Source organism: Motacilla alba, chromosome 2, assembly GCF_015832195.1.
Source record: "Motacilla alba alba isolate MOTALB_02 chromosome 2, Motacilla_alba_V1.0_pri, whole genome shotgun sequence".
Classification (NCBI taxonomy): domain Eukaryota; kingdom Metazoa; phylum Chordata; class Aves; order Passeriformes; family Motacillidae; genus Motacilla; species Motacilla alba.
In genome coordinates this window covers 32821297-32848918 of record NC_052017.1, presented here as the reverse complement: position 1 = coordinate 32848918, position 27622 = coordinate 32821297, and the positions used below count along the sequence as shown (strand labels likewise).

At 40.2% G+C, this 27622-nt stretch overlaps 2 protein-coding genes across 14 annotated transcripts; one reads left to right on the top strand and one right to left on the bottom strand.

The window, feature by feature from the left end:
• CBX3 (chromobox 3) lies at positions 1-14833 on the bottom strand. 6 transcript variants are annotated; one of them, XM_038162720.1, is made up of 7 exons: positions 13269-13313; positions 11700-11750; positions 9764-9913; positions 7770-7912; positions 6088-6253; positions 4633-4727; positions 1-3088 (listed from the first exon to the last, which is right to left on the bottom strand). In XM_038162720.1, the coding sequence occupies exons 3-7, from the start codon at positions 9803-9805 to the stop codon at positions 2962-2964; spliced, it is 573 nt and encodes a 190-aa protein (XP_038018648.1). In that variant the 5' UTR covers positions 9806-9913; positions 11700-11750; positions 13269-13313; the 3' UTR covers positions 1-2961. The 6 variants fall into 6 exon arrangements, with proteins under 6 accessions (XP_038018648.1, XP_038018665.1, XP_038018656.1 ...); XM_038162737.1 differs by lacking the exons at positions 9764-9913; positions 13269-13313 and adding an exon at positions 14165-14436; XM_038162728.1 differs by lacking the exon at positions 9764-9913 and having other exon boundaries at positions 13269-13401.
• On the top strand, positions 13425-27077 carry HNRNPA2B1 (heterogeneous nuclear ribonucleoprotein A2/B1). 8 transcript variants are annotated; one of them, XR_005259776.1, is made up of 13 exons: positions 13425-13678; positions 18590-18700; positions 19603-19749; positions 20993-21203; positions 21491-21592; positions 21681-21761; positions 22285-22347; positions 22819-22938; positions 23205-23327; positions 24364-24446; positions 24598-25528; positions 25772-25902; positions 26730-27074. XR_005259776.1 is itself a non-coding variant. In XM_038162692.1 (11 exons), the coding sequence occupies exons 1-10, from the start codon at positions 13649-13651 to the stop codon at positions 24423-24425; spliced, it is 1050 nt and encodes a 349-aa protein (XP_038018620.1). In that variant the 5' UTR covers positions 13425-13648; the 3' UTR covers positions 24426-24446; positions 26730-27077. The 8 variants fall into 8 exon arrangements, 3 of the variants coding, with proteins under 3 accessions (XP_038018620.1, XP_038018606.1, XP_038018597.1); XR_005259774.1 differs by having other exon boundaries at positions 21681-21770; XR_005259782.1 differs by lacking the exon at positions 13425-13678 and adding an exon at positions 14885-15092 and having other exon boundaries at positions 21681-21770.
• The last annotated feature ends 545 nt before the right edge of the window (positions 27078-27622 follow it).

Below are 27622 nucleotides of genomic sequence, written 5' to 3'. Positions count from 1 at the left end.
TACAGAAGATATCTCATTTATTTAATCAGTAAATTTTAAATTAATAACATTTGTTAACTTTTTCCCTATGTATGCAGCACATTCAGCATAACTTTACATAACTTGTAACTTTAAAGTGTTGCATTTCGTTACTAGCAAAACTCAGTTTGACACAAAGTGAGGAGAAAAAAAAAGGAAACAAATACCAGCCAGCATATTTACCATCATAACATTAAAAAATCAGCAATCTAAAGAACTGTCTAACAAGCTGCAAAGTTGTTGAAAAGTGAATTCAGTGTATTTTTATTAAGTCAGAAGGAAGAACCAAATATAAGGTAAAAAGCTGTATATAGTTACAAATCTGTATTTTAAGGGTTACAAATTGAGAACCAACCTTTCAACAAAAATCTTTGTCTACCACTAACAATAACCAATAATTAAAAACAACCGTTTAACCTGTATTGCTTCAAATCAGCAACCTCACACAGACTTGATAACCACGCTTGAAATGTGTTACAGAAACTGCAAAGTTTCAGGCAGTAAAACGCAACTTGCACAGTAACAGTTTTAAGACTCTTTACAAAGTACTCCATACTGAAGAAACTGGCAGAATACAAGCTGCTTTGAAGTTCCTCTTTAGCCCATGTGTTTATCAAGCTACTGGATAAAAAAGCAAGGATTTCAGAATCGTATATACTAGGTGTATAAATATTCATATTACAGGCCTCCCTAAAATTAAGCCATGAACCATGTAGAAGTCTTAAACGTGATAAAGTCAGGGTGATTTGTCTAAGGAATGGGCAAGAGAGGTTAGTTAAGTGCTCAAATTATCATTTTCTGGCGCAAGTGAGCCCCATGTTAACAGGGATATCAGATTTTTCCTAGAGCCACAAACAGACTGAATTCTGCCGAAGTAATTAAAAATCTTTAGGAAGAAGTTCACATAGCAAGTTTAGCCATTGCTGTTTAACTATAAGTAGGTGTTCTATGTTGGCAGGCTTTGTTTCACAATATAAATGGCTTTTATAAGTATTGAAAAGACAAATAATTATAGTAATGATTTGTGAAACAGTATCAAAAGAACATCAAGCACAGACTGGATTCCTTCCTTCACTCTTCAGGCTATGCACACTGTATGAGGGTTTCCAGGAATATATTTTTTTAATCTTCTGAAAAAACATACCCAGGCAATCCCAACTGTCTCACCTTTGAGAAGGGCCACCAAGATGATCGGAGGGCTGTAGCACCTCTAGCACCTCTCCTGTGAAGACAGGCTGAGAAAGTTGGGATTGTTAAGCCTGGAGAAGGCTCCAGTGAGACTAAGAGAACCTTCCAGGACCTAAAGGAGGCTTACAACAAGGCTGGAGAGGATTACAAAGGCATGTAAGGTGTCCACACAGGACGAGTGGAAAGGCTTCAAACCAAGAGCAGGGTTAGGTTAGATATTATGAGAAGAAATTTTTTACTCTGAGGGTGGTGAGGCACTGGAACAGGTTGCCCAGAGAAGTTGTTGACAACCCATCCCTGGAAGTGTTCAAGGCCAGGATGGATGGGGGTCTGAGCAACCTGGTCTAGTGAAAAGTGTCCCTCCCTATGGCAGGCAGGTTGGAACTAGATGATCTTCAGAGTCCCTTTCAACCCAAAACCATTCTATGACACTGACAGTGTACTAAAGGATTATGTTTTTAGTCAAAACTGTAAATTGAGGATAATTCTGAAATAATCTTGGCCATTGACATATAAGCACAGCTTAAGGTAAACTATACTATGTAGTCAAAACACAAAGATGGTGTTTAGATGAAAGCAAGTGAAAAGATGAATGGCAACTTTACTCTTCCTGAGTTCCTCACCTTTTACTTCTGCCCTTCTGAAGGTTTTATCCAAGCTGCTGATTATAGAACTAATTTCAAAATTCAGTCTGAAATAAAGTCTTTTGCTCCAAGTATATGACTTAAGTATCTTCATTTAAATATTCCACTTTAAAAGCTGACCTATGTAAGTATTCTTGAAGTGATGGCCTGAAGAACAATTCCATCTGAACCAGCCCTAGAGTACACTATAGCCTCTTATTAAGAACTGAAATTAAAGCAAGGGCTAATACTGTCAACACATGTCAAATATTTCCTAGTATGCCTGCAGAGGCTACTCGGCCTTGTGACTAACTGCTGTACCTAAGTTATATGGTTGCAATCTCTGACTTACAGGAGTACCCAAAGCACATTAATGGTACAGGCCCTTCCTGACTGAGAAAAACCTGTGCCTCAGGCAGTATTCACAAAAACCTCCAACTAATAATCAAAGCCTGGTAGTTGTCCAGTATTCTGATAAGAGTAGCAGTGGGGTAATATTAATAATCAACCTACCCCCCAAGAGAACAACTTACAGTTAAATATATTACAAACTGAGTTCAACATATCAAAAGTTGAGAAATACCCCGCTTCAAAAGAGTCACAGCCTATCAGTATAAAGGAAGAATATAAAACTATTTTATTGACCACTGCTCACCAGTATTTACAATAAAGTAAACAATATACAGTCTGATAACATTCAAATTACTACAAAGTTAGTTTTCACCTGGTCTTCTTAAGACCAAGTGATCCCAAATACTAAAAAGAATGACCTTACAGGTTTAAAGGGCTAGGTTTGGGTAAAGAAGATACATGCACATCAATAGTATAGAAGACTACAAAACATCTGTGAGTTTATTTAGACATTCATTATGATTCTGTAATAACTAAGGAGGTTCATCAATGTTTTATAAAAGCTTTTACCTAATATGGAGGAAGTAGTAGTATCAAATGCTCTCTTGTGGTAAATGAAACAAGTTGCAGAAAGCTTTTATTTACTTGCTGTTGATGCAAAACATACTACTTCAAAAAATATCGAATTTGAAACTTGTTAGAATGTATGCTTCTCACATTGCTAATAAATCAAATTTCAGGTTTTAATATTCTTATATATAAAAAAAAGCAATGCAAACAATTATTGTGCTTCATCTTCTGGGCATGAATGCCAAGTTAGCCGTTCTTCATAAAAAGCGATTACGATCTGAGGACACTTCACGTTAGCTTCTTTGGCCAGCACCAGATCTGCCTCATCAGAGTCTTTCCTGATGTAGAAGAGAGCAGGATTTGAGAAAATTAATAATCAGTATTTCAAAACATTTAGCAGCTCTTCGTAAGTCCTAAGTTCTGAAAAGAATGTCAGCTAGAAATCAGTTTCCAGTATACCTTTCACTAAAGCTACCAAGACCTTCCCTGCTAATGGTAATGACAAGGTTTCATAGCTCCATTGCTCTTCCCATGTTTTTCTGTTTGAAAGGAAAATGCTATTCAAAGGGAATCAGTTATAAGGTTACATACTAGAGTAAGTAACGAAAGAAGTAAAATTCAGTTACTTTTGTCTTTTTATTAAAGAATAATCAAAGCTTCAAAGTAAGACTTAAAAATCAATAGGACCAACCAATCTTGAGAGTTTACATGCAAATTGCATTTACAGTTTATGCAAATAACTTCCTGTATTTCATACTGTTATTCTTGATGCTTTCTTGGAATAACAAACCAAGCTTGCCAGTCTGACATGACTTCACTTCATTTTGAAGTGTATGCTGCCTTTAAAACTCAGCTTTGTGCATACAAACTCATATCTATGTTTGTTACCTAACACCAATTATGAAAAACTAATCAACAGCAACTGAACTAAACAAGAAAAAAGTCCTCTGTGTTTGATATTGCAAATTATCACTACAGAAATTCAAATACTCGTGATCTTTGTTTTGCAACTTTTCTAAGTTTCACATAGAATTTATAGAAAATTTGAGAATTCAGAAGGGAGACATTCTCCCACAGCACTAATCTTCAGCAGTCTAGGTAAATCCCAAGACAAATCATGTCTCAGGAGATCACTCAGTTTGACTCCATTCTGATAATCTGCCCTTCTCAAAGGCTGTGGAAAGCCATCCCTCTTATCCCACCACCTTAAGAATCTGACTCTCAGCAAATGTCAATTCAATCTCTTGATTTCTCAGCACTGGTAAGAAGCATTAATTTTACCCCATTTGTTCACAAAGCAAGAAATCCTTCTCCCAACACTGTAGCTAATAAAGTTGGTCCCCACCTACCCGCCCAACAACACAAACTCCCCACATCACTCTTGCCTCTTACTAGCCCACAATGTCAAGCCTCTACATATTGTTTATTCTTCATCTCCACCGCTGCTTTCTCCCCTAGTTGCTTCCAATTCCACTTTGATGCATGCAGAACAGCTGGCACTATGCTTGATTAAACAGCTGGCTACCCAGCAGCTGGGTTCTGCTAACTGAAACATGTAAAGCTGGATTTCTGCCTGCCATTCCCTCTGCAAGGGCATTATCAAGATCCAGTTTTTCCATACAAATGCCAATTTCTCCCTATTTTATCAGAAATTACCTTTCAAAGTAAAACTGAACCAACAGAAATGAAAGATATTTTGGGTTTTGAAGGAATAGAGATTAAGGCCTAACTGAATACAGAGAGCTTGTTTTTCTAGGAATACAAGGTTTATAAGGAGACCACTAGCTTCTGTGTCTTACTCCTGAGATGAAGTTGTCTCTTTAGGTTAAGTGCAGCTGCCTGCCCTCCCTTTATGGACAAGAACTGTGGGTGTAAGACTTACCATTTCATGAGGAACATAAGCTCTCCACTGCTATCCGTAGCCCCAATTATCCGCTCAGGATCAAGACCCCTTGCAAACCCTCTTGGTTTATCAACCTAGTAAGTTAGAAGATGGTTATCTAGTTTAAGACAAAATTCTATTTTGGTACTAGATACACAAATTTTTGTACATACATGCATGTGTGTGTTTGTGTATCAGAATGAAAAAATACAACCTTAAAACCCCATCAAATCTATAATTAAATAGTATTTTTTCATGACCAATTTTCAGGCCAAGTAATTTAGAGGTAGGATAATAATAAAGGATTTTATATTCATGTTTCCAGCATTTATTTCTGAAAATATAATACATGAAACAAATGGTCTAAAATAATTTCAGTAGATAAACAAACAAGCATGGTCAGTAAAAATAACAAAAGCAGCAAAGTAAAAATGCATGCCTGAAAGTGGAAAAAACACATCCTTTTCAGCAAAACAACAGGCTTGGGCTGGCTAAACCAACAATGAAACTGCACCCTTGGGGAACACCTCAACTCTTCTTGGCTCACTGACATCACACTGGTGATATCATAAAAAATATCACAACTGTTTCCTGTATTAGCTCCTTTATAGGTTCACAATATCCTTTTAGAGACAGTGGCCACTATAGTACCAGATGAAGCCAAACAACTGACTCTATACAGAAAGCAAAATATTTTTTGTATTATTCATGAACTATTCTTTCTGATGCCTTCCAACCTTTTTGACAGTAACCACATGTCCAACTGCTTGCTGTCTTCAGTACATGAAAATGATTGGCAGTGTCAGGTTTCAAACTGCTAGTCCAAAAGTTTACAGAAGAAAATGTGAATTGTTGAACACTTTACTACGTGTGCATTGTTCTGTACTTACAGCACTAAATGTGCCAAGCTGCCTACTCATTTAAACTGAAGGAGAAATCCAGACCTCTCAGGAAAGGTAAGCTTTTTTCACTCACCCCTTCTACTCCTTCTCCAGCATTATGTCTGCTCCTAGTCCAAGTAACTGACTGGTTTTCACGTTTTGCCATCTTGCCACTCACCCATTCAAAATAATATACTAAATATGGCAGCTAACCAGAACTTTATCTTTGTTCCATTCATGGACATTTTGTTCGAATAGAAATCTATCACTTAATACCCTTAATTAATAACTCTTAACCAGAGTTGCTTTCAATTATTCATTAAGTGTTATAGGACAATGTAAGAACTTTTAATCATCATGTCAGTCAATCATCCTTTACTAACCATTTGGACAATCTCATTACCCACAATGAATGTATACCCTTTGCAAACCACAGATCCAGATGCTATGAAATTTTTATAGTTTTATATCAGTGTTCAGTCTCATTCTCAATGTCACAATATGATTTTTGGGGGATGGAGAGGTAGGGGAGAGATGAAGGAAACAGAAACTTAACACATTAACATATACTTACAGAATCACGCTTTTTCTTTGATTTACTATCATCAGATTCGCTATCTGACAAAGATTTTCTTTTGGCACCATCTGTTTTTTCTTTACCAGCTTTCTGAGAGTTCAGAAAAGCTTCAATTAGCTCTGGACAATCTAAGTTCTCTTCAGGTTCCCATGTGTTGTCAGCACTGAAACATACACACATTTATGTAAAACTAGGCAGAGAAGAAAAATGTAAAACTATAAAACTAGCCCCATGGCTCCCCTTAAAATAAGCAACTTAATTTCTGTCTCACTATATAAGGTAGGTCTGTTAAACCCTAAGGACGTTTATCTTGCTACCTTTAGTAGCCTTCAGGTACTGCATCTGATGACTGAAAGGATGCTCCACTAGTATTGAAAAACAACATTCTTAACCTGAAGGTAACGCAAAAAGCAGCTCTATTAACACCTGTGTTCTCAGTGGAGTATGAGAGTTGAAGCAAGCAATTTGCACCCTACCAAAACTTAACTGTCCATTTAAACTGACTCACTTCCCTGGTTCCTCTAAAGACTGTCCATGAAAACGAACAATAGGATACGAGTACTAAGACTTACAGACAACAGAGTGTACACAGCAGTCATTACAAACAGCCTAAGTATAAATACATACATATAAGCTTTCAGACATGAGGAACACTCTAAAGTTGTCTCTAAACACTGAACACAACTATACCTAGAACTATCTTCTTCCTTCAGTTGACTGACTGCAGGAGGGAACAAAGGTGGGCAGAGCTGGGCACTGCGTATGTTTCAGTGAGTATACATTTTGCTAACTAAAATTTTAAGAAGAATGTTCCTCAAAACCACTATGCATCTCATATGCAAATACTGGCACAGCACCACCGCACCAGCAGGATACCTACAAGTTATTTTCCATTACAATAACATATTACAAGTTCAAATCAGACCCTCAAATACTAAACACATTGTGCTTTGTGTTTATGCACACATCACTACACACATTTCAGGTTGCCAGACTGCACAATGTTGCAATGCACTCACTTTGGGAGCTATGCAACAATAATATCACAGCATACATAACCATTTATGCACAAATTCTTATTTCAGCTGGTAAAGTAAGCTGCCACAGAGTGTCACTGGAAGGAGCACAACTACATTCCTTCTTAAACAATCAGCTTCTTAAGTGTACTGCAAAATTTTCATGCACATATCTAAGTCCTGGGAAAGCCACTCAAAAATTCCTTTCAACTATGCCTAATGAAGGCAACCATTCTACAGGCAAATTAAGTTAATTTGAGAACAGTTCAGGAAAATTAATAATAAGCAAACTATCTGCTTCAAAGCTGCCTGCAGTTTATATTCCTGCACGATTTGTTACTCAGAAATACCATTCATTCTGCCACATATATGATAACTGTCAGTCTATCTTACCTTGACAGCTATGGACTCTATCAGTGGTAAAAGAACAATCACTAAGAACTTGGTAAAAGTCCGCAAATATTTTAGATAGTGTGAACAATGAACTACATTATCTTCTATTTTATTTATATACTTGACTGTCCCACTTGACTATGCATTTAAGGATGTCCTTCCCTCAAGGCTCTTTGAAGTGGATGCCCATCATCCAATCTCTTGGCAGAGTTTCAAATCAATGGTGTTTATCATTCTATCAGAAAAAAAAAAAAAAAAGGAATGCCTTACTCTGTAAATCCTTTCCACTTCAAGTAGTATTCCACCTTTCCATTTACAACACGTCTGTCCAGGACTTTCTCCACAACAAATTCTTCAGGCTCTGCCTCTTCAACTTTTTTACCTTTGCCATTCTGTTTCTTTCCCATTTTGTGCTACGAAAGAAATTCAGAATGACATTATTTTTCTTCCTTTGCTTTACACAGTTATTTCACTGGCTTATAAACATTAAAGCCAGAAGCTCAGACTCCTTTCATGTTAGTGCATGTGGTCAGGTAACCTGAGCAAGACATGGTAATCTTTTGGGTTTTTATCAGTTGCTTAATGAGATACCCAACACCAGTTTTAAAAAGGTGAAAATTTTTTTGTCCACATACTCAATGACTATACTCCCCTTAAAAATTTTAATTCTCAGTGCTACATGCTCAAAACATCAGGAAGCTTCTAAAAGTTAACTCTATGCCTGTGAAAAGGCAGAGGGCAAGGCAGAAGTAAAGAGAAGTAATAAGGAAACTGTGAAAATGCATAAAATAGAAAAGTAGAAAAGGGATGGTACTGAAAAGAAGTGGCTTCTACCTTTCCCAAAAAAAAAAAAAAAAAACCAAAAAAACCCCAAAAAAACACAAAAAAAAAAAAATCAAGGAGAAACTGATGGCAGCAAAGTTTATGATGTATTGCTACAATAAGCAAAATACTCAATAATAACCCGCAACTATTGAACAGGACACATGCTAGGAACATTCCATTACTGCAGTCCCTTCTAATTCCTAGCCATGCACCCATGTAACTTACAAAGAAATGTCACAAAGGTGCATAAATTTAAGACTGCTACACTTAAGTACAGCACTTAACACATAAATGGAACTTTGCTAACTTACAAAACTTTTAAAGTGTTTTAAAGTTTACATTTGATATTTCAGGTAATATTCTTTAAGTTCTTAAAACAAATATTACATCCACATCATCCTCAAGGCATTCCCAGTTTAATAAGGCACAATTAAATAGCAGTAGAAGGACACGTTTCATGATTTCCTTGTTTGTAATCTTAAAAAAATTGGAACAAGTCTATCACGCTGTATCACAGCTCTGGAGGACTAGCAGACCAAAAGCAGTTTGCTTGCCATTTTGGACTGCACCTCATAAAGAAATTGTCAAGTGGCAGCCATAAACTAAGTACCAAGCTCCTAAGAGTTATGCAGTACCCTAAATCAAAGTGCACAGAACTAATTCCTCACGAAAGCACTTCCTCTACAATAGAATACAGACAAGCAAATACCACAAAGCATCTCTGTTTGCTTGACAGCCATTCTCTAGTCCTCTCTAACGTGGGTTAATTTGACAAAAAGGCAATTTTGAAATTTTCCAACTTTTAGACTTAGTAGAATTTTGTCTTGATGTGGTGAAAGGTAAAAAAAAAAGTATGTTAGAACAAAAACTGTATTCTTTTAGTGAAGACTGGAAGATGATTCTCTTGCCAAAGCCCTGTCTCTGTACCCCTTATTTTTCATAATTAATTTTTCCCTCCCTCCCCAAAATATATTCTTTATGGTTAGCAACCATGAGTTGAAGGTTCAAACAACAAAGAGGAGAAAAAGTTTCTAGCTTGTCATTTAAACATCAAGTTTCTGTATATATCTCCCATGGCCATCGTTTTGATTTGAGAGCATAGAAGAGAGAACAGAGCATGTATTTCCAATTAAATTTTAGGTGCCTGCATATCCCAGGTGTATTTTGACCACAGCATTCATGTCTGAAAAGTGTTAACTTAAGCATATTGGCTTTTTTTGCCTCCACAGGAAAAAGAATGCAAGACTGATATTGAAGGGAAATACAACATGAAGATGTCCAAGGCTTCTATGAGGGCAGCTTCTTTCAAAAAAATGGAAGTGTGAAATAGAAAGGGGTAGATATGAGGGAAATAAACAAATAATAAAAGTAGCAGAGGGGAAAACGACAACACAGAAAAAGACAGACTCACTATACCATAGTAATAACATTATAATTACTGGTGATGAGGCAAGCAGGCTACAAGTGGGGAACATCTCCATCTGTATTCTCCGTTGGACTAAAATTCTTTGATTCAATGGAAGACTGTTTTCTGGTACTCTTTTCGGCTTCACTAATTCTTGTCACTTAAAGATCAATGTTTTGGATTTCTGTATCAAAGCAACAATTTGGTTTTTTACTTTCTAAAACTTAAGTATCTTAAGTATCTTCCACAAAGGAAAATGAATGTCATGGGGGTCTGTATTTTTTTCTTGAAGTACAGTAAGAAATAGCAAAATAAAGAGTATGCTGCTTCTGTTTTAACTATTAGAGATTTATTACGTCTTGTGCATCAGCACTGCTCTTCAAACTCTTGAGCACATTAAAATAACACTTGATTGCAGAGCCTGCAGAAATACTGAACATGTTAAAAACCTATACATTCTGGGATTATACAAGCCCATGCAAATCTCAGCCCACAAGTGAATTGTGACACCTGATTGAACCTAAAGCATACTAAATGTCCACTTGACCTCTGAAGCTCTCTTCTCTAGGGTTGCATGTTGTAAGCTTCAAATTGGGCATTTGACCATTGAAGGCTAATGTATAGCTTGTTTCTCTTTCTGCATTCAGAAGTCACATGACACCACATATGACAAATGCAGATCTATGGATAATAACTCCTTCTTTGAGGGGCAAGCTTAAAACACTGATGTGACACTGTGGTGTATTATTTTAACATACAAGATATAAGAAAATCAGAATTACAGCTCTAGAGCTACTGTATCCCTTAACACATTTAGGTTTTGCATGCAAATATATAATGAAGCAGAATTAGTTAGGGTTCCCATGGGAACCATAACTGATTTTCCTGACCTGTGCAGCAAAATTCTCAACAACATCAAAAGATTAAAAATACTGCATTCATAAGATTTTTTTCCTCTCTCCAAAGCACCCCTCCCCAGGCTGACTAACTTCTTCTCTTCTTCAAATTAGGGATAAATGGACAATCAATTACTAACAGAAAGTTTAGACAATCACCTTGGTGAAATATTTTAAACCAGTACAACACAGAGGAAGCACTCCATTGCACTTCTAAGCCAGGATTTAATATAAGTTTTGAATATATTTTGAGCTGAGTAATTATTTCTGCCAATTTAAGAACAGGCCTTTTCAGTGTATTATAAACCAGCTGTTCTGCTACTGAAGTTTTGAATTGCCTTCATATATTTTTTTGCTTACTTCCCCATCTCAACTTCAGATACATCTCACATTATACTTCTACAGGTCTGTCTTTCATGAAACTATGTATCATTATTAGTTGAACTGTAACCAGCAACCAACTGCCCTTAGGAGTCCATATTTTAATGTCAAGCAAAGCTTTAGAGGACTTGAGATCCATGAATGCATCATTAAAATGGTCCAGGAGGGGTTGACATCTGATAATCTCTGCTCCTATGAAATTCAAAGAAACTGTTATTTGTTAAAAAGCATTTCAAAAGGCATCTTAATTATGCCACATCATTTCTCAATAATGTTACTTTTCATCTGTAAAGACTGCCTTTTGTCAGGCAAATAGTTTTCTCCAAATACACTGGGAGAAATTAAATGAGTACATGATTTGAACTTTATTTTTACATGTATGATGAATTACATGGTATGCTGAAAGGAGGCTAAAAAAAATCCTCAGTGTTTTCTATTGTAGAATAGATGAAACAGTGCAGAGTTCTTTCACACTTTTTTCCCAACAAGTTTCTCTTTAGAAATGGCAGATTTATTAAAACCAAAGACAATGTCCTTTCTAGTAGCCTTACTTTCTGGATCTGAAATTTTGGTCAGAATAATGCTGGGGAGGGGAGATGTGGATGTATCTTTTAAATGGAGATGCCAAGTTATAAGTTTGAAGAAAAATATGTTGATTAAATCCTTATATACTTTAGGTGTGCATGAACTTACCAATGTAGTTTTATTGGAGGCCATTTTTATTGCAGACTTGCAGAGCTTTTACTAGAAAAATGCATGACAATTAAAAGGAAGTTTGCATTACTCAAAGAAAGGCATCCCAAGACAAGCATGGTCCTTGTTCCAACCCCCATGTATACACTGCATACAACATTTCTTACATGGATTAAATCCAGAACAAAAAGTAGGTTACTACTTTTGTCTGGCATAACCCAGTAATGCACCATTAGGCTAGCCAGGATAAATGATACTGACAAGGTGGTATATAGGGTTGAAAAAAGATTTTTCCCAAGGCCTTCAAAAGCATAGACATGTTTCTAGGGAAAAGGGGGAGGACCATCAGGGATGCTTATTTCCTTAAACCAAATAGAACAAGAGTTCAGATTCTAGCAATTGAAGATATACCTAAGTTATATTAACTGCAAATATCTGATGGGGAACAGATATATAGACAGCTATATTTGTGGTGCAATGAATCATCCATTATTCTTACATGGTATCAAATTCTTATAAACAGCAAATATTTATTTTAACGCAACTATAACGTTGCCTTCTGATTCTCAAGTTGGCAAGAGTTAAGGTCCTAGAACAATATTAACTCAGCTAAGATGTACATACTACATATTTAACCTATGCAAATTACGTTGAACACAATCCATCCCCTTTTCCATGTCATTTCTCATACCGACCAGCTCCATAGGCATGTATTGTCACCGCCCCGCAGCGAGCTATAGAAATGCTAGAATTCCCCATATGCCTGGGTAAAGCAGAAAAGTCCTTTAAGGCCAGAAAGCCTCTCGGACTCAGCAATCCCGCCCAATCCTCCCCTGACACGGGAGGTGGATTTTGGCAGTCCCATGGGCGGTGGGATAGGCGAGGCGGGAGAAGGGCCGGGGCCAGTGCCGAAGGTCTTGCCTTGTGTCTCCCGGAGAGGCAGCAGAAAGGGGTAAAAAAACAATCCACAAAACCCCGTAACAACCCCCCACCGCAAAACAGAGGCAGCCTGCGGAGGCCTGCTGGGGGCGGCTGCGCCTCGGGCCTGCGGCGGGCGCACATGAGGCCGGCGGGGCCGCCCCAGGCGAGGTAACGGGGACGCAGGCCCCGGGCCGCTTCCGCCGCCGCTGACAGGGCCCCTTCCACGCCGTCTTCCCGCCGCCCCTTCACGTTTCCCCCGGGCCGGGCACACGCAGGGACCGCCGGCGGGCCGGCTTTGTCTGCCGCGCGGGTGCCGCTGCCCCCGCCCCCGGCGCGGCTCTCCTTCCCCGGGGCGATAGAGCCCGCGGGTCCGGGGGCCGGCCTCCCTCCCTCCCCGAGCGGGTGCCGAAGCCCCGATTCCCCGACAGTTCCGCTCCGCCCGCCACCCCCCACCGCCAAGGAAGCGGGGGTGGGGAAGAAGCGGCGGTGGGGGGAGGCGGGCGGGTTGCGCTCCGCATCTCCCCGCGGCGGCCCGCAGCGAGACGCAGAGGAAAGGGGAGTCAGGGAAGGGGACTCGAGGGTGAGTGGGGTGAAAGGAGGCGGCTGCAGCGAGAGAAAAGAGGGAGAGAGAGAGAGAAGGATACAGACTTCAATGGTGCCCAGTCGCTTGGGTCTCCTGTCTCCTCCTGGCTCCCGCCCTGCGCGCACTGAGCGGCGGCGGCAGCAGCAACAGCGACATCCGCGGGGGGCTGAGGCGGGGGGTGGGGGCAGGGAGGGAGAGAGAGGGAGGGCGGGAGGCGGAGGGCGGGGAGCGGCGCGGCGGTGGCTGGCGGGGCTGGGCTGGGCTGGGCTGGGCGAGCACTGCGCGCCGGCGGCTGTGACGGGGCAGAGCGCACGACGCCGCCGCCGCCTACGCGCGAGCCGCTACAACCTCCGACCGTCGTCGCCGCCGGCACAGGAGGGGGGCCAAGACGTCTCTCCAACGCGGGGCGAGCGCAGGACCGCGCCAGGCGTCCAAAAGAAGGAAGATGCCTCGCGGCGACAGGGAAAGCGACTGGGTAAGCCTGGGGGAGCGGACGGGGTTGGTGGACCCCGGGCGCCACGGCCGCCATCATGGCCGCCGCTGCGAATGCGCGCCGGGCCGATGCTGCCCGCCGCCGCGGAGCGAGGCCCTCGATCGGTGCGGCCGGGCGGGCCCCGGCCGTGGGGAGAGCGGGCGAGGAGCGCTGGGGTGGGTTTGAAGCTAATTTGGAGGGGCCCATCTTGGAGCGCGGCCATTTCCCGCGTTGCGGCGGGGAGGCCTGGGCGTGAGCAAGGGGCGGCGGTAGGGAAGCGGGTTCGGAAAGCAGCGGGGCTCTGGGGCCCGAGAACTCATTCATAAGTAGGAAAAGGGGTTGGGGGAGTCGGCTGGGGAGGCTTCGCTGCGGGCGGGAGATCAGCGCGTGGATCCGCGGTGAAGCTGAAAGGGAGGGGGAGCAGAGGGGGCGGGAAGAAAGGAGCTGCTCCAGCGCCATTTCTTTGGCGCGTGGGGCGGCAGCACTCACCCTTTGTTGCGGTGCGTGTAGGGCCGCCGGAGAGGGAAAAGGGAGGGGATGAAGGAAGGGAGGAGAACAGCGGCGGAGCGGGCGGCACGCCCGATGCCGACAGTGCGGGGTAGAGCGGAGCGGGCTGCAGTGAAGTCCGCCTCCCTCCGCCGGGGCCCCGCGATGTGTCGCACTTGTGCCAAAATTTGTGTAGCTCTCACTTCCTCCTGCCTGGGCGGAGGGGGAAAGGGGCCAGGGCGAGGTTTCGGGGGCGATGCGCGGCCGCCCCGACTGATATTAACGCCGAGGTTTGAGCCTTCGGGGCCTTTTGTCAATTTATGGGGAAAAAAAACAAACACAACCAAGTGACACGATGCCCGCAGCGTTCGAGGCCGCTTCGGCTGCGCTCGGGCACGTCTCGCGAGCCTGTCGGTTGTCGGAAACTGCCGAGCTGGCTGAGGCAGTCGATGACTTGCTGCGTCTTTCTGTCCGGAAATTGCCGAGCTGGCGCCGAGCGCCATTTTCGCGTGCTGCGGCAGATTCCGGAAATTACCGAAGCGAGTCGAATGGGCTTCCATTCCTGGTTCGGCTTTTTCCGGCGGCTGTCGAAGCGGATAAGCTCGACGACGACAGCTCCTTCGGCTCATTTCGGAGACGGCCATTACTAACGGAGTCGATGACTTTTCATTACACGATAAAAACACGTAGGGGCGTTATTCAGAACTGCAGCCCCTTTGGAGATATTTAAGCTCCAGATCCTGGCGTTTTTTCTTTTTTTTCTTTTTTTTTTTTTTTAATTAATTAAATCTCGGAAGCGAGCCCGAGCTGGAGTAGGAGGGCGCTAACACTACGCGGAGCTGAATTTCAAATTACGTAACAGCTCAGGCAGCCATTACCGACTGGTTGTACGGTACTCTCGAGCAGGAATACGTAAACCATGAAGAACATGGTATGTGGAATGGGAGGATTTAGAGCTTGCTTTTAAGGAGGGAGACGCATTTGCTTGTGCAGACAGAGAGAATTTTTTTGGGGCTGAGAATTACAAGTAAGGTTGAGTCGTCCGCGCAAGTCCGGGCGCTGCTGCCGGGTCTCAACGCGGGGCGGATTCTGGATGGCTTTGCTCAGAGGAAGGTTCTGGAAGCGGTGACTGGGGCTGGCGCGCAGCCGGGCGAGGCGGCGGAAGCTGCGGTAGCCGCGCACGGCGGACAGCGCGTTCTTGAGCCCGTGGCTATGGCTATTAGCTGCGCTGCTGCTGCTGAGGTGTCGGACGAGGAAGGGGAGTCGCAGCTCCGCGGGCTAGGGGCCGTTTTGGCCCCGCGAGGCGCGGAGCGGCCGAGGCGGCCCTGCGGGTAATGGCGGTAGCGAGGGGGAGGGGTAAAATGGCGGCCTGGCCGAGACTCGCGGCTGCGAGGGGCAGTGGGGATCCCTCCGGCAGAGCGTGCAAGGTGGGCCTTCAGCTGTAGTCGTCTGGTATGCACGGGGGCGAGTACGAGGGCCGGAGAGGTCTTTGTACCGTGTGTGTGGGTGTACGCTAGAAGCAATTCGCAGCGCTCTCCCTGGAGGCGGCGGCTGCTCCCGGGCGCCATTTTCCCCGCCCGGCTCGGGGCCGCGGTGTTCCCGCTGCCGCCACATGGCGGAGCCGGCGCGGCCGCTGCGTCCCGGCCGCCACAGGCGGCGGGCGAGCAGCCGCTGAGGGATTGCCGAGCCCTGGAGTTTAGGGATCCCCCTCACTAGGCTCCCTTAAACATTTTTGTTACCCGAATTCTTCCACAGTCTGCGTGGATTGTGTGTGCGCACGTTACTGCTCTATGAAACACCTTTCCTTGCTGCGGTGATTTAATTTTTCAGTAAAGGCTGTGCATTTTCCAGTGCTTTCAAGTTGCTTTAAGCCTGTGAAGGACAGGTTAAAATACACACGGATGAAGATACTGCAGAGGTAAACATTTCCTCTGGCGCTTGATTTCTGCCATGGGATGTACTGTGGAAATCTGGGAAGAGATGTTACCCTCCAGCTTTTAGATTGTGGCCTTTCCTAGGTATGGGGTGTCTCTGTCTTTACCAAAAGAGTATTTTCCTCAGGATTTTAAGAGGTACTGGCATGATGATAGTTATTGTTGTACATTTTATACTTTTTGCACAAACTTTAGTTGGGCAGAACTCTCTGGACTTTGGTAGGAGGTTAGTGTTATGCCAACCAGAGGTTCTTGAAACTGGCTCATTTAAGACAAATAGTTTCTCTGCATCTAGAGATAGTCTGTGTGTTAGTGGAGCAGCATGTGTGTGTGCTGTTTTTGCAGAGTGGCTTTCATTAAAGAACTGGTAGTGAGTTTTGTTATTGCTGTTTTCTGATGTGTGGTGCCTAGATGTTCTAGGTAGATCGTGACCCTAAATACATCTGTAAAATGCATTACTAATCTGTGCAATGTCTGTTAGTTACAGCTGTTTTCAGGGGTAAACATAACACTGAAAATATCCTACCTGCCTACTAAACTTTCTTAATGCTCATATTTTTATAATAATGTCCTTTATTAAATGTATGGTAATTAATTATATAGGGAAAAGATTTTTTTTTTGTAGATCTGTGGAACTGTAAGCAAGTGGTCCCTAATTCTCAAGCAGCAGAACTGAAGGGACAATTTTTATTTTTGCAGTATTGTTGCTTAATATTTTGTTTGTTCCTTTTATGTGAAGAGGTGAAAATAAATTAGTTAAAACACGTGTCTGCTGCTTTTGAACACGTGTCTTATTTTGCCTGTCCTTTTGTGTAAGGAGGAGACGATACTAGCTTTATTTGTGTTCCTAGGAGAAAAAGAACTAGATCTAACAGCAGATTCCAAATATTTTTCAAGAGAAATTTGAACTGATCAGTTTTAAATAGAGGATATGTTTGGAAGAAGGAGGGGAGACAGTTGACTTCCTTGGCAGACTGCAGTAAGGCCGGTGTATTTTGAAAAAAAAAAAAACCCTGGCTTGTCACTGCCTGCAGTAATTTGTGTTCTGTTGTATGCATCTTGATTCAGGCCTGCCTTAGACAACCTCAGGAATATGTTGGTCTGCATGCAGATTGGCTTACTACTTCTAAAAGCATACCTGCACTGAAGTATTTTGCTTGTTTTCTTAGTCTCTTAGTGTTTTTCTAGTTTCCTATTTAAATGTATCTTAATCCCCATTGCACAGTTAATCCCGTTGTGTTTGTCAATTACACCTCCTGCTGCAATATTTGAGTTGTATAAAAAATAACCACCACACTAAAGAAAACACATAACCAAACACCCAAGCAGATTTTCTTGATTTTTAAAGTTAGTTAACAGTATAAAGTTGAAGTTATCTGGTTTGAGTTCTCTTGTCTCTAGCAGAACAGTTCTCTTCAAAACAACATTCCAAAATAATAAATTTGTGGAAGGGAATTACTTCTTAGTGTGTTTTTTAAGTGTTTGGTGTGAAATTTTCACATGTATGAGCTAGTGATACTTTTGTATGTAGAAACAGGCAATTAAAGGGCCTGCTTTGTATTAAAAGTTAGTATAAAAGTGCTTTGATCTGGTAGAAGTTGGAAGGTTCTCCTTTCTGCTTTAGTTTACCAGTATATACAAAAAAATGAATTCAATGTCTTATTACTGGTCCTGTTTTTTGTTGGGTTTGTTTGGGTTTTTTTTATGATGCTCTTGTCATTGCATAAAAGATCTCTGCTTAACAAGTGCAGTGATTGTTTCTCTGCAAGAAAATAGTCTTGCTGAAAGCATTATATTAGTAGATATGAGTATGTATTATTCACGTTTCTACTTTAAAAGTAATTATTGTAATGGTGCTCCTGTTGACGGTGTATAGATGTGTTGATAATTCCAGTGGTGTGGGATCCCATATTAATTTTACAGATGCTTGAGTTTCATTTGTTTTCGTAATTATGGAGAAAATATGAATTGTTAACCTGTCATAGAGCATACTTAGATGTATTTAGTTGATTTTTACTTACAGTGCCTTGGATGAATAGTATGGTAGTATTAATGTAAAACAGTTTAAGTCAGAATGATTTTTAGAAACTAATGTTACCTGGGATAGAATCAGACAGTATAAATTAATTCATATATTCTGTAATAAGAACAAATCCCAAAGTTCTCATTTTCTTTAAAAAGCATCTTATATGGATCTTACAGAGGAATATTCTGGAAGTCTTCGAGTGTGGTCCCTTAATTCTTGATATGTAGAGGGAGACACAGGAATAAGGACTAAAAAAATTTTGTATTGTAAAAGTGGAGCTGTAGAATTGCATAAATTGCTTAATTTCTTTAACAGGGGTAGAACCTTTAGAAAAGCCAGGTCTCATTTTGAAAATAAATCTTAATGAAAGTGTTTGACACTTAAGAAAATCTTGGTTAGTATCTGATTTGCTAATGCAGAAGAGGTGTTTCAAATTATATTAATGTAATCTTTTTCTTCCCGTGGCAGAGGGAAAAGGAGCAGTTCCGCAAACTGTTTATTGGCGGTTTGAGCTTTGAAACCACAGAAGAAAGCTTGAGGAGTTACTATGAGCAATGGGGAAAGCTTACAGACTGTGTGGTAAGTTTAGCGTACCAGTACATAGCAAGGGTGTGGAATGTGTCTGGAAAGCTTAGAGACGATGGCATGTTAGCTTTTAATGGTACAGTTGGTTGGTTTATACGCAGTTCTGTCCATTGTAGCAGTGCATTAATTTTACTCTCAAACTTGATAGAGTTAGGGAACATTCACAATCTTTTCTGTAAAATTCTCCCAGGTTACCTAACCACTGATTTCACCAGTTCAACTTCGGTATCGTTGTCTGAAGTGCATTAGGAAGTGCTTACAGAGAGCACTACGTCTGTGTAGTTGGTAACATTTGGCAAAAAACTAGTGTCTTGGTAAGCAGTAAGCAGCCTCAGTAAGCTGGAAGAGGATGTCTTTCTCTGTGATGTTTTCATAGAGTTCTTAAAGGTGGAAGAAACCATTTAGGTCATTGACTATTTAACCGAGCACTGACAAGTTTATCTCTAAACCATGTCCATAAGCACTGCGTTTGTGTGTCTTCTAAATACCTACAGGGATGGTGGCTCTGGTAGAAGTTCTCTGCTGAATTGTCTTGGGAGTAATAAATAATAACACGGGTTTAAAGTCTGTGGTCTACATGAAGCTTAAAAGAAATTATGTCTATGATTTTTTTTTTTTTGCAAAAAACAAACAAAAATAAAAATGCACCTAGCACATAAAAATGATCTAGCAGCATTTCTGAGTTAACTGAGTCTTGGAGGACAACAGTGGTTTGAATTTCTTTGATTCCAAGCAGTTTCACTCATATTAAATCAACAGTCTGCCACTTGACTATAATTGTGCTTTGAAATCAAACCAAGGAAAAAGTAAATTAAGCTTACACACTCTTAATACTGTTAGCAAAAAGTTTAACATGAGACAGGTATAAATAGTTCAAATGTCTTTATTGATTCTAGGTAATGAGGGATCCTGCAAGCAAAAGATCAAGGGGGTTTGGTTTTGTAACATTCTCTTCCATGGCTGAAGTTGATGCAGCTATGGCTGCAAGACCTCACACGATTGATGGAAGGGTGGTTGAGCCTAAGAGAGCTGTGGCTAGAGAGGTAAGTATGGCTTTGAAAGCAGATGCTTCTCATGCTTTGAAAAATGCCTGTTTTGGTCAGACAGGCTTTGTTCTTGTTTGAAATTGCCTGGGTTTAAATTACCTGGTTCAAAGCCCATAGTTGGGGCACTATTTCCCACATTTCTGGTCTCTTACATAAATGTCTACTATTACAGTGAATTATTATGTTATTCTGGTTATGGAATCGTGTCTGCAAGAGACACATCTGGGGTCTGAAAACAGTTGTAGCAAACATGTTCTGTTGAATATTTGTAATTATGCAAATTCCAAAGTAACTTTTCCAGAGTAGTTCCTGTTACAAGCCTCAAATTAATAAACTCCTGTCAGTCTTTCTGACTATTCCAAGACCTTTCTGGGGTATTTCTAAAAGGTACATAAAACCAGAGAATGTAGTGGGGAAACTTCAAGTGGTAATGTACAGAATCATCTGTGGACTTGTGCTGGTTTCAGCCACAGACATACTTGATTTCCACTTCAGGGTACAGATTATAGGGGTGTGTGTACAGGAACGAGGTAAACATGTAAACCACGTTACTGTGGCACAGAGGTACTTGAGGAGCCAGGGTGGATTATAAGGCAAGTTCTGTTCGCCACACAGAAGCTCTGGGAGGGTTTACCAGATTAAGGTTGGACTGATGAACTGGATTTAAATGAGCTGTCCCAAAGTTACAGGGAAATGTAAGTTGTAATCACTGGTACCCCTGTTAGCTATCCCGGTTTTCTTTCCATTTTCTGCAGAATACAGGGTTGCTTAGCATTTGGAAAAAGGTAATTACAGCAGCATGTGTGTATACTGTTTAATGGGATTAACATGCTTAGTTATGAATTTGCTGAGGTTGAGGACCTTGACGCAAGTGGAATGTGGGTTCTCTGCTGTCAGGGAATTGGGCAGAAGAAGCTGATGCATCTTTGTTTAAACAATTACAAAAGTCATGCTCTAACTTAAGTTATTAAATATTTGCAGTTCTTTCAAACAGTTGATCTGTATTGTTTGTCAGGGCTTTTAAAGTTTTGATATAAAAGGGGAGGAAAAACATCCAAGTAACCCTGTGTTACTTTCCTGTCAGAAGGCCCCCTAAATGAGCTTGCAAGGTCATGCCTCTTAAAAGGGCTGTACTTTAGTGCTTGAAAAATTGTATCTGAATTCTATTCCTGAAATCCAGGTAAAATAGTGCTTTGGGAAATTGGTTTTTTTGTGCTAACTTAGAAAGTTCTTCTAACAGGAATCTGGGAAACCTGGTGCTCATGTTACTGTGAAAAAATTATTTGTTGGTGGTATTAAAGAGGACACTGAAGAGCACCACCTTCGTGACTACTTTGAGGAGTATGGAAAAATCGACACTATTGAAATCATTACTGACAGACAGTCTGGTAAAAAGAGAGGGTTTGGATTTGTTACATTTGATGACCATGATCCTGTGGATAAAATTGTATGTAAGTAATTTCACTCTTTCTTTGGATAGTTTTAATTCTTAGAGCCTCAGTGTAAAGCTAAACTTACAGATAACGGGATTAGTTACGTGTCTGTGTTATTTGCTACGTCATAGGTTGCTGAACAGTGTGGGAACATGTATTTCAAATAAGTGTTGCCATCCTTGTGTAAAAGTTGTATGGTATTTTGTGTTGTTGTATATGATTCAGAATATGTTTGGATTGGAAGTCTGGTGTTCTGACTTGCTGCCAGTTAAATGCTGATAGCCTGTTGTTTGATACGGTTACAGTGCAGAAGTACCACACCATCAATGGACATAATGCAGAAGTAAGGAAAGCTCTCTCTAGACAGGAAATGCAGGAGGTTCAAAATTCCAGGAGTGGCAGAGGAGGTATGTACAAGTAATGGTTAATAGTTTGTAGTTTATTTTTGCGTTCAGTTTCCACAATCTCACTACTTAAAATGTTAAACTGTTACAGGGAACTTTGGTTTTGGAGATGCTCGTGGAGGTGGTGGCAACTTCGGTCCAGGACCTGGCAGCAATTTCAGAGGGGGAGCCGGTAAGACAGGCATGTTTGTAGCATTTACGTTTTTTACCTTACTACATTTTACATTTTTTTACCTTATTAATGCTGTCTTTGTAGTTCTGGGTAACTGTGTATGCTGTGGTGCTGTTTGACTTAAATGCAGCTGTAGCAGTTGAGAGAATTTTTGGGAAAAGTAACTTGCAAGTGAAGTTGTGTTTTGGTTTTTCTGTTTCGTTTTGCTTGTGTTTTTGGTTTGGGTTTTTTTTAGCTTGTATTAAAAGCTAAAAGTAACGTAAACTTATATATTTGCTAAGAAAATCAGAGATTTCTCTGCTTCTATGCAGTGTTTGCCTGACTTAACTGGGTACCGTACAAATGCAAGAAAAGGAAAATGTGGAGCGATGATTGGATGTTTTGCTTTATTTTTCTGAAGTTAATTGTACATGTTCTTAATTGATAATTCCTGAGATTTAGTGCTTAAGGTCATAAGAGTTAAATAATTCAACTAGTTTGCTACAGATAAATTGGAATCCTTTGTGTTTTTTTCTCCTAATAGATGGATATGGAAGTGGCCGTGGATTTGGTGATGGATATAATGGATATGGCGGAGGACCTGGAGGTTAGTTTGCTGTTGTGGTGGTGATTTATTTTTCTCTCATTAAGAAACAACTTCCATATTTATATCCATATGTATAGAATTTATGTGGATTACCTGAGCCATTTTGTTTGCTTTAAGAAATGTACATGGTTGTTGGCTTATGTCAAATTTCCATATGGCAAATTGTATGGTTATTTCTTGGACAAGTATTCTTTTCTTTGAGATAAGAGTGGGTCCTAAATTTCCTGGAAAATGAAGATTTTAATTAAGCCTTTCAGTTGAAGTCTTTAGGCAGTCTGTCTCTTGGGGTTTGGTCATAGTTCAGTTAGGGTGGGAGTTGGTATGTGCTTTAATAAATACTGTCCATAGAAATTTCTTTACAAAATTACCTTTTTCTTTCTCTTCATTCTTCTAAACAGAAAATAATCTTTGTGTATAATTTAAATGCATTTTATATGGAAAAGCTCATTTAAAAGGATTATGTTCTCACAGGTGGCAACTTTGGTGGCAGTCCCGGTTATGGAGGAGGAAGAGGAGGCTATGGTGGAGGAGGACCTGGTTATGGCAACCAGGGTGGGGGCTATGGAGGTGGTTATGACAACTATGGAGGAGGTAACATTTAGGCTTCAGTTGTTCAAGCATTTCAGTTACAAATTACTGCAAGTTGTTTGAGGCTGGGGGAACGGTTGTCTGGAAATGTTGTGTAAGGAAGCTGTTGTTTTTCAAGTAGTATGAAATAGACTGAAAGCATTGTTTGGTGCATGCACTGCTGGGAATACATGTGTGATTTTTGTACTTTATTTTTATAATGGGGTGTCTTTGAGCGTTGCATCCATTTTAGATCATGTAAGTATTTCTCCACTTTTGTGTTAAAACAGGCAATTATGGAAGTGGAAACTATAATGATTTTGGCAACTACAACCAACAACCCTCAAATTATGGTCCGATGAAGAGTGGAAATTTTGGTGGCAGCAGGAACATGGGGGGACCATATGGTGGAGGTATTGCATATGTCTTGTATATTTCCTTGTAGCTGGAGTGGGTGGACTTCTAGGACTTTCTGGGAAATAGAAGAGGAGACATGGGGTAACTGTTTCGAACTAAAAAGTGGTAGACTGAGATTAGATAATAGGAAAAAAATTACTGTGAGGATGATGAGGTGCTGGAACAGGTTGCTCAGAGGTGGTGTGAGTGCCGTATTGCTGGCAGTGTTCAAGGCAGGGTTAGATGGGGCTTCGAGCATCCTGGTCTAGTGACAGATACCCCTGCTCATGGCAGAGGGGTTGGAACGAGATGACCTTCTAAGGTCCCTTCTAGCCCAGTTTATTCTATGTGATTCCAGGGTGAATGTGTCAGAGTTGGATAACTTCTGCAGTCGATAGAACACAGGCACTGCAGTCTTTCTGCAGGTTTGCTTCAGTGTCTCATCCTGAGATTGTAAAGCTTATCTCAGGGAAATTTATTATTTTGAAACAGATAAAACATACTCACTTTTTCCACAGTGTTACACAATTTAGATTTTAAAATTCTATTTTCATGTTCTTTCCTGTCAGCTCACACTATTTGTGGAGAGTCTAGTTACTTCATTTCCAGCATATTTGCTGTGATTTCTTTTTATATTCCTCTTGCGGGGTTTTTTTTGAGACATCCTGCTTTTTGTTGTCTTAAAGTTACTTAATACGGAGTATCAGGTTTGTGAAATGGAAACTGAAACATGAAGCCCTTTCTTGTAAGGTTTAGCCTGCAAGCAAATTCAGCCCTCACAGGCTCAAGACAGCACAGTGCATCTAATTACATGTGGCACTGTTGAATCTTCGAAGATTTCAGCATGTAGTTGCTTCCTATGGCAGTTTTTGGAGGTTGTTCAGAGGAAGACAGTGAAATGTTAGAAGTCTGTGTTGCAAATGCTGTCACTGGAAGTAAAGCAGATGTTCCTCTTCATTTAGTCAAGCTTTGATTGATTGCTTCAGTCAAAAACTCTGCTAGATTTAAAAGTGTACTGATGGAACTATTCCGTTTCTTGTTCTGCAACTGCAGGAAACTATGGTCCCGGGGGCAGTGGAGGAAGTGGTGGATATGGAGGGAGGAGCCGTTATTGAGTTTCTTCAAGCATGCCATGGGTAAGTATGTTTTTAAATGTTAAAATTGCAGTGATTCTTGAGAGTAGCTGCAGGAGTTAAAAGCTTTTTAGGATATTATCTTTCCTTTAAAAAATGGTTAGATGAATAATTTCATAACCTATTTTTTTACTCTTTACTTCTGTTGAAACAGGCTTCACTGTATAAATAGGAGAGGATGAGAGCCCAGAGGTAACAGAACAGCTTCAGGTTATCGAAATAACAATGTTAAGGAAACACTTACTCAGTCATGCATAAATATGCAGTGATATGGCAGAAGACACCAGAGCAGATGCAGAGAGCCATTTTGTGAATGGATTTGGATTATTTAATAACATTACCTTACTGTGGAGGAAGGATTGTAAAAATGCCTTTGAGACAGTTTCTTAGCTTTTTAATTGTTGTTTCTTTCTAGTGGTCTTTGTAAGTGTAGAAGCATTCCTTTGATAATGTTAAATTTGTAAGTTTCAGGTGACATGTGAAACCTTTTTTAAGATTTTTCTCAAAGTTTTGAAAAGCTTTTAGCCAGGATCATGGTGTAATAAGACATAACGTTTTCCTTTTAAAAATTTAAGTGCGTGTGTAGAGTTAAGAAGCTGTTGTACATTTATGATTTTAATAAAATAATTCTAAAGGAAATATTGTGTAATTTTAGATTTTTTTTTTTAATACTGTAAAATAAGGCAAGGAGTGGGTAGTATAAGGTCCCACAAATAATACAAAGCTATTGTTGTACGTGTAAAATTTAATGCTGGTGAGAAAAAGTATGTTGTCTGTAAATTACCAGGTTTAAAATATCTAGGTAACTTAAGGGGTATCTCTGCAAGGAGAAACACCTTTTTAGATTTTTTAGATGCTGCTTCTTCAATGGCAAGGAAAGGAAAAAACCCCAGCAAGGTACTCTTCCAGGGACGCAGGTCTAGTACAAGAGAACTCTTGAAAACGTCACTAAAAGTTCAGCCAGTCTTAAAAAGCTGTGCTGTATGTCTGCAAAGCTTTAACTACGGTAGATTGTTTATAAGGATGGCAACGAAGGCTGAGGGTGTAGAGCAAAATAGTTCTAAGCTTCAGTTAAACTTCTTTAGGTAAGATCTTATTTACTTTTCCTTTCTTAATGTTTCAAACCCAAGAAATTATTAATGTATGACAGTATTCTTTCAGTATAGTGATTATCATTACGTAGTTTAACATATAGCAATGAATTGAGTTAACAATTACAAATTGAAAAGAAACTTGTGAATCCTGTTTTCTTGTATTATTAAATTTTTTTTACAAAAATAATTGTTAATTTCAGCTACTTAACATATTTTTTTCCTACTGGAATCTAGCTATGATATGAACCCTGGACAAGCATAGACTGCTGCCACTGTACACTGCTACAGTTGAACAAATGAGACCTGCAAGTGTCCATTAGTAAAGCTTTGCAAGGGTTCCATCCCTGGTGTTGGTAGTTAAAATGGTAGGTCACAAGTTAATTAAATCGTACAACTTTATTTTTGCATCCTGCAACATTTTCTTTTTTCTTGGGAGTCTATGCATTATGGTGGTTGCAAGGTAATGCAACGAAGGTAGTTCTGTGCTGTTGAAAATGAACTATGTTGTTACGTGTCTTGTCTGCTGTAATCTATTCTATATAACGCATTTCATCCTGAAGGTTCCCAAGTAACTGTAGAGTGTTTACGTGTAAGGAAAAATTTCACCACAGAATACATCTGCCTCTGTGAAGGAATGTGTCGTCCATTCTTTTAACAACTGCATAAGCAGTTCTTTAGGAGGGCAAGTGAAACCTTCAAATGAAACTGCAGGTGGTATTTCATAAGTGTACAGTATATTTATGTAAATTGGAATTTGGCTAGAATGTTGAGGTTTCCACCATTTTTTATAGTTCTTGCAGCTAACAAACCTTAGTGCCAAATTTAGTCAGCCTTACTCTCACTGCATTGAATGTTTGCACCTCAAATTGATGGAAATTTATCAAGTAATTAATGAGTCATTCAGAGTAAGGGTGGCATACTCTGCTAGATTTGGTTTTAAATAAAAATCAACAAAACCTGTCAAAAAAAAGGCAACCAAAAACGCCTTAATTTGAAAGTCCTTTGCCTCTAAAAGGCTACCCACTGAAGAACGTGGACTCAGCTAACAAAAGTCCTGTTCCTTTTGTGTTAGACACACCAGTGAACTGCTTATACTTTTTTTTTTAAAAAATGGCTGAAGTTCCCCTATTGGTAATTTGGTTTAGACATATGTGATAAACATCTTCAGATACACTTTTTTTTTCTTTGGCAGGAAGGTGCCATGCTGCAGGTAACTAATGAAGAAGTGGTCAACCACAGAAACGCTTCAAGAAATAAGAAATTCTGTATCATCAGAAAATAGTTGTTTTTGCTGCCTTCATTAAAAATCTAGAGGTTAAATGAATACTGATAAAACATCACAATTAGTACAGCTCCCTGTAATGATGGGTTTTTTAAATTATAGTAATAATGTCTTGTAAACCTTTCGAATAAAATTCAGATTCGTTAGGAGAAACAAATCACTAATGTTAAAATAGCAAACATTCTGTGAGTAGAAAGTTTAACTACATATATTTATAACTTTCATAGCTTTAAAATAAAGTATTTTTATACCAAAGTAGTTCTAGTGTAATGCTTAATAAAAACTTAGTGTGTATCTAACATTAAATAATGCTTATGTTTAGACCCTTTCATGATTCGAAATATTCCATTTTGAGGTGAATTTAAAACAGAATTAGTTTCACAAGCGTGTTCTTGGAACTTGTTTCTCTGATCATGGGCATCTGTTCTCTTTTGGGAGAAACAGTGCTGCAAATTTAAAAGTGCTGATGTCTTTGCTGTTGGACACAAGTGCTTAAAAGTAGCTTTTATTGGCTGTGTTTTATATTACCTCATACTTTCCTGTTAACGAAACTACGACCAAAGTCAGTTTGTCAAATTGCGATAGGACAAGAGCTTTATCCTTTTCACTTTCTAAGTGCTTTTAGCATGAAGACAGACAGACTGACTGGAATGTAGAGTTCCTGCTGTACAAAACTGTGTTACCCATAGCTGCATCTGGGGGTGGAAGGAAAATACCAAAACAAAAAATGCCAAACCAAACAAAACCATTAAAACAAACACCAAGTGTGAGCTTGGGAAAGCTTCAGTTGGGAGTGTATTTAA

Excerpts from the sequence above, each read along its gene's own strand:
- HNRNPA2B1 (XM_038162678.1), top strand. The coding sequence starts at position 13,649 with ATGCCTCGCGGCGACAGGGAAAGCGACTGG. Across the intron at positions 18,701-19,602 it reads GAAAGCTTACAGACTGTGTG|GTAATGAGGGATCCTGCAAG; the intron begins GTAAGTTTAGCG and ends TATTGATTCTAG. Across the intron at positions 21,771-22,284 it reads AGGGGGAGCCGGTAAGACAG|ATGGATATGGAAGTGGCCGT; the intron begins GCATGTTTGTAG and ends TTCTCCTAATAG.
- CBX3 (XM_038162711.1), bottom strand. The coding sequence starts at position 14,805 with ATGGCCGTCTCCGAAATGAGCCGAAGGAGCTGTCGTCGTCGAGCTTAT. Across the intron at positions 11,751-14,164 it reads TACACGCACCGCAACAAAGG|TAAAAGCTCTGCAAGTCTGC; the intron begins GTGAGTGCTGCC and ends GCATTTTTCTAG.